The following is an 11,409-nucleotide window of genomic DNA, read 5'->3' on the forward strand; positions in this document are numbered from 1 at the left end:
GCTGCTTCATTGAGTTAGTCAGAGCTGAAATACGACTCACTTGTCCTTGCGCTTTCACACGACTTTCAGTGCCGTAAACAGCTGAGTGCGGCAAAACCTCCATCTCTTTATTCAGGGCTGCTTTCCAGGCCTCTGAACTCTCTATTACCGGCTGCTTTAGCTGATAAACACTGTCTATAACTCAGTGATTCAAAGCTGATATGAGCAATGAGGTTTGCTGTAAATCAGGCCCAAGGCAAAAAACCTCTGACCCTACAGCTCACGGCCGTTAAAGTCTGGGGTAATATATTCACTGCATCGGCGTATGCTTCGACCCGTTTCACACATACTGTATCTGCAGCGTACGAGTATTTTACGATAGCATTATTGTAAAATAAACCGCTTCAGGTTGATACAAGACAATTTGAAGCGAATTCTCTTTTTAAGCATAAAACAGGCCTCACACGTTCACAAACATGCTCACAAACCTGTGAACTTGTTCACACCGGCTTGTTCGGCCACATTTGACAGCGCAATGATTCCTCTGGACGGGTCGCTGGAACTTTCATCCATTTCGATCAGAGCATGCGGACCGACGGTCCCACTGGCGTAATTGGCGATGTAGATAGAATAACGTCCCGTTCCCTAAAAGAAGAAATACAGACATTGACTTTGAGGTCATATTTGCAATAACACGTCATATCATGGCTGTTATGAGCGAGAAATTCTTAAATTTAGCCAAACAGTATTCCACATAATGTAAGCACAGAGCACACACAGACGCAATATACTGTACACACGGCCACACGTATCACACACATGCACGCACGCATAAACTCACACACGCATATTTCAGCCGCCTCCCCTTGGATATTAATTTCACACCCCATTATCAGAAAGATTCCCTGTGGATATGAAGTCAGTGAGGTAGCCAAGCAAATTAATTTACGCACACAGTTTCAATAAAGACACCCACCATCCAACAGCATGGAAGTGGCGAAAGAAAAAAATATATACATAAGTATATAAATATCAGCAGCTCATGACCAGAATCCTAATGAGGCACAACAATGAAAATGTCAAACGCTCGCTGGTTTCTACACAACCGCCACTTTAGGTCAGAAAACACAGATTAAAGAATAATGCGGTTAGCCGCCGCAGACTCTAGGAGCAGTTTGGGTTTTTAATGTCACGATATTAATGGTTTTCATGCTCTGGTTATCAACAAAGAAGAAGGTGATTTATAGAGGTTTTGGGTAACATCATCCTGTTTCAACCGTTTAGTGGAATGTAACTGATGTAAAAATGTTTTACTTTGGTGGTCAAAAAGACTCTTGGTGCATCTTAATTTACCTACTTGTGAATTGTGCATTGTTATGACTTTCTTTCTTACACGGAATACAAAAGAAGATATTTTGAAGAATGTCAATGTGTAATGATAAGTGGCACCCATTGCATTGGTTTTGTGTCCATAAAATAGAAGTGAATGGGTGCTGGCGCTGTTCAGTTATCATCTTTTGTCGAAATATCTTCTTTTGTGTTCTGTGGATGAGTTCTGAGGGTGAGTAAATGATGACAGAATTTTCATTTTTGGGTGAACTATCACTTTAAGGATTTGAGTCTGTAGCAAACGAGTATGCAAATACTGGGACATATCACACTCATCAAAACATAACGTCGTCTTGCATTTCAGCTTTTCTTCATCTATTACTTCTTATATTTACCTAATTTATTAATTTAGTGTAGCGTCAATAAACTCTTTCCTATCGCAATAAGTTGTGGGTTATGTCAAATTTGACAATTACTATAAAGACTATAACGTCACTTCCTTAAATGTGATCAAACCATTATTGGAAAATGGAAAATAGCATAAAACGCTTTAGAAAACAGCTTTTACTGTGCACAATAATAAATAAGAGCAATTTTTAATAAAAGCAAAACTTAAATGTAAAATTAATTATAACCCGTTAAAATCTACTGTCAATGAGTAGCTCTGTAGTCATGTGCACTTTCCAGTAAAAAAATGATCCAGTACACATACTACAGGGACGTACTGGATTAACCTCAGGTCTCCATGTTCAAGGACACGGCGATATCTGTATCCACCCTTGTGCGCTTTAAACTACAAACCATTCAGGTCCCATCTCAGAGCTGTAAAAACTCAATTGAGCATCCCTGAAATGCATGTTTCACACCACTCAGCTGGCTCAATATTTATGGGGACCCTCGATTTCAGTACCATTAAACTGTTTACATACTAAAAAGCTAAAAGCTAACAAAGCAAAAGTTAAAACTTTGTCCTAATGTACTTTAATACCATTGGAAGGAAAAACAGAAGTGGCAATAAAGCTTAGATAATGACCAGCTCCTGCAGATAGATGGATGTGAGGATCAATCTGTCTTCTTTAAGAAACGAGCCCATAATGTGTCTTCCTGTCCATTTCAAGTGACAAATGATGGTGCTTCACTCTCAAGGAGAAACAAACTATACAATGCATTTGTATATTAATGTCTTTAAAGTCGAAAGGGATAAATAGAAAAATGATTTAAAAACGTAGCTAAAAGAACGTTTTAGTCAAGACTTGGTGACGCTGGTTGACCTTGGACATCTGGTGAGAACAGTATGCTTTGCCGTTTCAACAGCATTACTGCAACTTAATGTTTGTCATGTGACACATATGTGACCTTGTACGACTAGCTAATAATAAATATAAACGATGACACGATTACAGCGCAAACTCAACAATCTGCACCTGGAATTAATTCCTGCAGCTAACTTCAAATCGACTTGTGTGTAACATTCAATAATAGGCATTTTTTTGTTCCAACTTTAATTCCAATGAGACCAAACACATTTTGTTTTGTTTCTTTTCAAACCTATTATCAGCCCGATCCTAAATCATAAAATCATTTATGAAGTACTTTTAGGGAGCACCATCCCGCTACCATCAGCCCGGTCAAATGACTGCAGATGAAAAAATCCATTTCAATCCCTCGCCGGCTCTTCCCCAGGACTACCGAGCATCCTTCACTGTTGACTGCTCCACACAACAGCGTGCATTCCAGAAGTAATTGCAGAAATATGCTGTTCAGCTTATTGTGTTTTGGACTAAATACAAATCATTGACATGTCTGGCCATCCATCATGCCGTCCGGGAGTAAGTAGCGGTGAAGCGCAGTCGGACGATGAGAGCTCTGATAACCTACGTGCGGAGAGACAAATTAAAGCTCTGTGCTTTCCTTCTAATACGTCTCCTTACGAAAAACAAATGAGGCCTTGCGTTTTCTAATTATCGCAGCGCGCGATTCGCTGTCAGAGACAAATAATGCAGAACGCTGGAAATGAACAATCATATTGGCTGACTGAACGGGGCAGGACTCCACAGTGCTGACAAACAGTAACCGATGGCCACAGAGGATTCGGAGGCCAAAAGAGAAAAACCATCAGACGGTAACAAGATGTAAAAAGTCCCAGAACACCCTCATGAACTCACTTTTCATCGGCTGTAAGAATTGCTGTTGTTCTCTGGTTCAGTCGATGGCTGATTTACAACATTTGGCTCCAAATAACTATTCACATTTTCTGAAAAGAGGCACATTTATAAAACTTGGAAAATATTCCAAATACCACCAGGTTAGGTTTAGAATAAATCAAATAAAATCAAAATGGGAGTTTTGTGGCTTTTAGGGAAAAACAGTTTCTCTCGTTTCTATTAGTGTAGCCAAAAATAAAAATAAAATAAGAAACAGAACAAAAATACAGATGAATGAATTTGCACCACACAGTTCTTCACAGTTAAAGTGGTAGTTCACCCAAAAACGTAAAATTCTTCAATCACTTATTTTATTTCTTCTACAGGACACAAAAGAAGACATTTTGAAGAACTTTGGTAATCAAACGTCATTGGGCCCCATTGACCTCCATTGTATGGACACAAAACCACTGAGACATTTCTCAAAATATCTTCTTTTGTGTTCCACAGAAGAAAGAGTCATATACAGATATTGAACAACGTGCAAGTGAATACTTGACTTCAAACTTTTTGGGTTAAAAATGAACAGCAATCAGGTATTGAGCAAGTACATGCAAAAATAATAAGTCTTTAAAACCATGTACTTTACCCCGATTCACAACAGTAAGCTTTTTTTGATCTATAATTTGAGGTTTTGGGTACAGTTTGGTAAGAAACATCAGTTTGACATCATTTAGTCTTGCGTAGCCACTTATCGCCGCTTTCTTTGGTCAAGGCCCGTCCAAGAGGCCATATGACTGACAGGTAAAGCAACCAATCACGTTTCGTTTCGTGCCGCGTCATGTTTAGAGGCTTGGAAATGTCCCCGCAGTAACAGACCGGTGTACATTCACGAACGTGTCAAAAGTTAACAGCAACAAAATGATTATAAGTTTATGCCGTGAACCTCGCATACTTTTAAGAATTAAGCGTTTAGTCGATCGTGATGAATTGTAAACACGACAGCTTACTTCTTAGATCAGGCGGCTTCGTGTTGTTTCCAGGCGGACCGTTAAAGAAAGCGACACGCACGTCTCCCTGAAATCCTGAAAAAATTCAACCAATCAGACTACGACTTTGAACGTGCTGAAGTGTTTCCAGAAAAGTGTGCCTTATGCATCAGACGTTCAGCCATCGGTCTGTGGGCGTGACGTCTGAGGCTGAGACTAGACATCATTTGACTTCAGCTCACCAAAACATAAGCACATAATGCAACACGCAATTGGATCTTTCAAACAGAGATGGCGCTAGTGAGGCAAAGTGACATATGTCAGCTTAAAGTAGACACGAGTCGTTACCTTTCTGTCCACACACGCCACTGATCGTCCGGACACACGGTTAGCAACATCTCTGTGTTCATTTATCTCATCGTTCAGGAGATCCTCAAACCGGCCGTTTCGAAACTTGAAGAGCTTATCAGTGTATGTGGCTCTCCCTGCATGAAGAACAGAGAGATCACATAAAAGAAAGAAAGTAAATGAAACAGAACTAATGTCCATTTACTTTATTTAATTAAGAACCTCTCCCAGGGAACGGTTTCATACCCGAGAAGGCATTATTAGTGTTGAGGACGTAAATTTCCTCCCTTCCGTCACCATCTATGTCACATGCTGTCACCCCGATAGCGTTGCCCTGTCGATCTCGGAGCGCGTAGTATGGAGAACTGCGGTTGTCAAGTGCAATGTTAACAAGCCTCTTCTTAACCTTGTCGTATTTCAGCACCAGGTTTGGCCCATTGTATCTACAGAGAAAAAAGTAGAGCATGCATAACAGTTGGCACAAGCATGTCAAAATCTGACGTCATTTTAAGTCAAATCACAAATAAGGCCACAACTACATGTGCAAAACCCAAACAGGTGTTTTACGGTAAAGATGTCTTCATATCTCAGTTGGTTCTCCTGGACTGTATTAGATTAAAGAAAGAGAAAATAAACTTAATTCTCTTGCAAAGTTTTAACAACCACATTGCCTTCATAACTTTCCTGTTTTAACACATCCTTGTTTGTGCATTTTTCTGACCCACAATTCCACAGTTCAACCTTAGCTGCCATTTAACAGATGGAAAAGCAGACTGTTAAGATCCCTGGAGATACAAAGCTGTCAGCTGCAATCTAACACACGTGGTTATTCTTAACACTAAAATGTTTAAATGCATACATTTTCATCAGCTTTCACTCTATCCACAAAACCATATCATCTATCAAATGGTTTACAAATGAATCAAACTGATTGCTTTGACATGTCTGTTTCACTTGAAAGTCATCACTTTCAAGTCGCAAACTGAGGTAATGGTATTTTCTTGCCAAATATTTTTGTTCTTTGTCAATTTAACAAAAAAGTACTTTGTCAAACAACACAAAAGCAGCATGTTAGAGCCAGGCACAAATCATGTTTAAATCCCCTCAGAAATTGCATTTTTAAACTTCATTCTCCTAAAAATAAAGGACATGATTTGAAATCCAACATGACAGGTGAACATAACACTCACCCCGATACAAACATCTCCAGATCACCGTCTCCATCCACATCAGTCACAGCCACGCCATAGTTCAGCTGTGTGGGGTTGTGCTCGTAGTCGGGTGGGAAAATACTCTGAGTTACGGAGGCAAACATGGGTTCGGAGCGCTGACCCCAGGACATTCCAAAACGAGCCGACGCACCCACAGCGAGCAGTAATATCCATGTTGACATTCTGCCATCTGTGGATCCAGGGATTTCTTTTTTAAATAGATGGAAATTTATTAGATAAAAATTCTAAAGATATGCTCATTTTGATATTCTAGCCACGGTACAAAAACGAAAACTGTTCATTTCGATACAAAAAAATAAAATGTTGATTTAAAAAAAAGCTACATTATACATTCCTATAATTTACACTTTTGGTTCATTTGTTGTATATATTTATCAGTGTGAGTTGTATAGCAATCAAATCCATGAACTTTATACTGATGCTACAAAAGTTTTATCCTGACTACAAGATTTATTAAGTTACTACAAGATTTCTTACGTCATGCAATAACTGTTGTTAGGAATGGTGATACTGGGTGAATAACAGCAGACAGGTTTAGAAGGGTGAGAATTGTCATTTTGTGTTAAAGGGATAGTTCTCCCAAAAATAAAAATTCTGTCATCATTTACTCACCTCCGAGTTGTCTGTATAAATGTCTTTGTTCTGATGAACACAGAGAAAGATATTTGGAAGAGTGCTTGTAATCAAACAGTTCTTGGACCCCATTGACTACCATAGTAGGATAAATTACTTTATAATTTTTTTGTTCTGTTGAACACAAAATAAGATATTTTGAAGAATTTAGGACAGCAAACAGTTCTGGGGCACTATTGACTACCATTGTAATTATTCCTTCTATGGTAGTCAATGGTGGCCAAGAACTGTTTTGTTACAAGCATTCGTCCAAATATCTTTCTCTGTGTTCATCAGAACAAAGACATTTATACAGATTTGGGACAACTAGAGAGTGAGTAATTCATGACAGAATTTTCATTTTTGGGTGAAGTATCCCTTTAATTTACTGAATGTTTAAAATGATGCCGTATGACAAACGTGAAAAGTTTAAATGAATCTGAAAAACAATTTCCACACACTATCACTTTGTTCTATGCAGTCCCTACACGAAGGGGAGAGTTTAAACAGAGTGCCCAACTATGACCAGACCCCTCACACTTACCCCTTGACCTGTGAAAATCTCTTTCACGGAGGTTATGACTCACTCAAGTAAGAGGAACAGTAAAACACACGGAATTGAACCGCACGGACGAGATATCCACTTTCAGTGAGTTTTGAAGGCGGAATGACTTTCAACAACGTTAAGAGGCAATTACCTTGCCCACATTACGCTCACAGGACACAGACATAAATACAGAGAGCGCAGACACGTGACAGGTCAGAATGGACCAAATTAAGATCTGAGAGCCGAAGCTAGTTTACTGCACGAGACAGACGTTTAAAATGGCAAAATCCATATGTGACAAGAAGACAAAGAGAGAACGCAGAAGTGCAGTAACCTATCTATCCATCTATCTATATATCTATCTGACTGGTTTATGACGTTTCAGTGACATCACATCTCAAAAAGCAAAGCATGTGAAATCTGACTATTTAGACGACAAATAAACAAAACAAAACAATTCATATACAGTATATGACGCATGTGACGTAACACGTAAGTCCAATACTTCAAGTAAAATATGTACATTAATTTTGTCATCATGGCAGTATCATCAGTACATTGACCCTTTAACATCAATCAAGTGACAAGCTAAAGGTACAAAGTGTGCACATTTTTTCTGCCAGAAAAAAAATTGTTTTTACTGTAGGTGAAGTTAGGGCAAGGTCACAGAGATGCTGAATGATACCGAGACGTTGAATGAAGCAAGGGAGAGACTGAAAAAGGGAAGATATGTGTGTGTGTCTCTTCGTGTCATTACAGCACTAATAAAGCCAGAGCTCTAACATCAAAGCCATCAATTAATTTACATCCAGATAGTCTTAAAGTATTCTTTTCTGTTTGAGATGAAAGTGCTACACCTATAATCAAAGCCCTTGAGCGAGATTGCATTAGTCATTATGCTGGACAAAAGGTTTGAACACAGTGATAATTGTCACACCGACTCAAGGCTTTATTAATGGCTGCAACTTTGTTTTTCCCAGCATCATATCCTTTCATATGCATACCTCCCAGCGGAGGTAGCCTATAAACAGTAAAAGCAGATTAAACATGTCATTTTACTGTAATTTATTTTGCGTTTTACACTCAATGGTCAGATAAGGCCAGTGGAACACCCGCAGTCTCAAAAAACTGTACATTATCCTATCTGTCACCATAATGCAATGATGTAAAAGCCTTTCGGATGAGGCCAGAGCTGGATGTGTTCCAGACTCAAAATTCTTCACGACTACGGGGTCATAAATCCAGATACGGGCGGGCAGAGGAACCCAAGAGGTGAATATGTCCTTGCACCATCCCTGCATCTTGAAGAGGTAGTTTGCCTAGAAATGATGCGATCAGCTCCAGCTCTCCGCAGTCAGCGTACAACACAGTTACAACAGATGTTAGATGATATGCATTATGATCTCACATGTGAACAGTTTTTCCTGCATGTTTATAAACTCAAAGTTCATAATGGGTGTGTTTTAAATGATATTATTTAAAGATTCATATTTGTCTAATGGTCATTTTAAAATGATGCAGAATGTCAAATTGTGAACTAAACTGTTGTTTTACACTCGTTTGTTTTGTTTTTGGATTTCTCCTAATAAACTAGAGGCTATTTATTCACCTCGAGATCAGCTTCAGACTTTAATCGGACTGCGACAAACAGCAGCACAGACAGTTACTCAAGCATTGCTCATATCTTACAGCAAGAAGGTGCTATAAAGTGAGCTTAAAGGAAAACTTCACATTCGTATCGATGAAAAATAAATAAATAAAAGCGAAAATGAAACTGATGGATGGATCTTAACTGACGAATTAATATAAAGTCACACGGAATGCTTATTTTTATGCAGGCAAATGCATTTATTAGAAAATAAACCAGCAATGTTAATGATGTTAAAAACATGCGCATACTTCTGCGAAAAAGATTCCATTTACTAAAACTAAAATGGGAAAAGTGTTATTAAATCGTACGTTCAAAAACTCTTCTAAAAATCTAATGACAGCAAAACAAGCAAAACCCTGAAAGAAATAAAAGGAAGTAAAAAAAGCACATCGACTGTCTGACTCACTGACGTCTCGATGCTTTATTAATATCGCATCACATTGCCGCTTCACATCTCATCTGATGGACGGAGAAGAGACGGAACACTCAAAAGAGATGCGCAGGGAAAGATCAAAGCATCTGTTTTAACTTAAATCACGCTGCAGTAGTTTTTAAAGCGCTGCTACTTACATGAAAGAGAATCCAGAGGCGGTCACAAATGATTTTCCACCGATTAAAGAGATTCCCTGTGGACCTCGAGTATATCTCTTACTGATTTTACACAACTTCCCAAGAATTTGCTTTATGAAATCAGTTGTATGTGAATCTATCCAATCACAAGCCGCGGCATGGAATATTAAAGTCCGAAAGCCAATGACTGCATGAGAGGGAGGAGCTCGCGTATGACGTGGCACTTACCTGAGGCTTCCTACTTAATAATTTAGAAGCGAAGGTCTTGTTTGCATCTGGATATCATTTTGAATGCTATAATAGAATAAATACGCAGACGAAACTAGATTTGTTGGCACAAAGTTGCACTTTTAATTTAAGTATTTCCTTAAACTGTTTCAATAGGAAAAGAGCACTTTGCTGTCTGCTAATCGATAACAGAACCATTTTGACGTCCTTAGTCATCTACTATCCATAGCTTGCACGACGTCACTAAAGTTAACATAAAAAAATGAAATAATTAATGAAAAACACATCTTTGTTTAACTCTCTGAACATGTTTATTACAAATCCCTCGTGTATCCATAAGAAAATCGCGTATATAAACGTTAGCGTCCGCGTTTGCCAGTTTACCTTTACTGCTGACGTCACTCATTCAGTCCGTGCGCGCTATTGGGCAATATGAAGTAATGTAACGCCCACATTCCCTTGAATTGTTACTTTATGTAAGTAAAATGAGCTTTTAAAGTTTAAGTCGACCTAAAACACAAACTCATATTTAACAACAAACATTCTTATTTTTTATATAGCGCCTTTCCACGAGCTCAAGGTCGCTTTACAATGAGCACTTAAGCAAAAAATACATTTTCAAACAAACATACAAATATACAGGACAAGATGCAAGATTATTGATAATACATTTCAAACAATGTTCTCAATTGTGTTTTGAAGATGGATAGAGAAGAAGAGTTACGGAGCGATATGGGTAAAGAATTCCATAATCTGGGGGCATTAACACTAAATGACCTTCCACCTGCAGTGGACAGTCTAAACTTGGGGATGCTAAGAAGCCCAAAATCAGATGATCTAAGAGACCGAGTTGGTATATATGGGTGAATTAGGTCTTTGATATAGCCAGGTGCAAGACCGTTCAAAGCCTTAAATGTCAGCAGGAGAATCTTAAACTGAATGCGTGAGGAAACAGGTAGCCAGTGAAGACTGTGTAAAAGTGGAGTAATGTGAGCACTGCGCCTGGTCGAGGTAAGTACCCTATGAGTCTTATCAATAAATATTAATTTTTCATGGATTTTTGTAGCATAGAAACAAACTGAAAAAATGTATTATAACTGTTTCTGGTGAGAAAAACCGAAAAGAATAAATAATTGTATAATATGAACAGTTTAAAAGGTGTAAAGATATCATGAGAATTTTTTTTCTTCATTTTTCATAGAAGCTTTTCATCATTGAACCATCCTCTGAACCATTTGGTGCTCTGAATAAGGCAAGACTTTTCAAATCATTAAACTTCAATTAAAGTCCCAGATGTCCTGTCTTTCTTTGCGTTTCATTGCTCATATGTTGGCTGTGCACTTCAGTAAAACACTTTCAGAGCAGTAATGTCCTGTTGACCTTCACAGCATCATCTGATGCTACAAGCCTTAAATACATGCTGAGACCCATTCGGTTTCCACGAAAAATTCTGAACCCAATGTTTCAGCCATCTTTGAAGGAAGCCAATTTTTTAACTTCTTTTCAGACTCCTGCTGTGATCTCAGCACCAATGCAATTTAAAATCAGATCACAATACATGCATAGATTGCTCTTACCACTGTTCAAATAACCCATAAAACCTGTTTGACAGTAAAAGCCAAACTGTTTTTTACTTTCTGTTGTGTTGTTTTTCGGTTCAAATTTGTTGAATATTTCTAACCCTGTTTTGAAATTGTCTATCCATGCATCACCTTCCTTTGACACCCCAATACAATGTCCTTGGCGGATGCTTACATCCATATGCTTTTATTGTACCGAT

At 38.4% G+C, this 11,409-nt stretch overlaps 1 protein-coding gene across 1 annotated transcript in view; it reads right to left on the reverse strand.

Annotated features, from left to right (window-relative positions):
- The window catches only part of crtac1b (cartilage acidic protein 1b), a 28,738-nt gene extending 19,233 nt beyond the window's left edge, over positions 1–9,505 (reverse strand). The window contains exons 1-5 of the mRNA XM_057342889.1: positions 9,402–9,505; positions 5,980–6,190; positions 5,036–5,232; positions 4,790–4,926; positions 468–624 (exon numbers count right to left, since the gene is read on the reverse strand). Coding sequence (XP_057198872.1) covers positions 468–624; positions 4,790–4,926; positions 5,036–5,232; positions 5,980–6,182 — 694 coding nt within the window. The 5' untranslated portion in view covers positions 6,183–6,190; positions 9,402–9,505. The remainder of the gene's footprint in view (positions 1–467; positions 625–4,789; positions 4,927–5,035; positions 5,233–5,979; positions 6,191–9,401) is intronic.
- Positions 9,506–11,409: the final 1,904 nt, after the last annotated feature.

This window comes from Triplophysa rosa, linkage group LG9 (assembly GCF_024868665.1).
Source record: "Triplophysa rosa linkage group LG9, Trosa_1v2, whole genome shotgun sequence".
Classification (NCBI taxonomy): Eukaryota; Metazoa; Chordata; class Actinopteri; order Cypriniformes; family Nemacheilidae; genus Triplophysa; species Triplophysa rosa.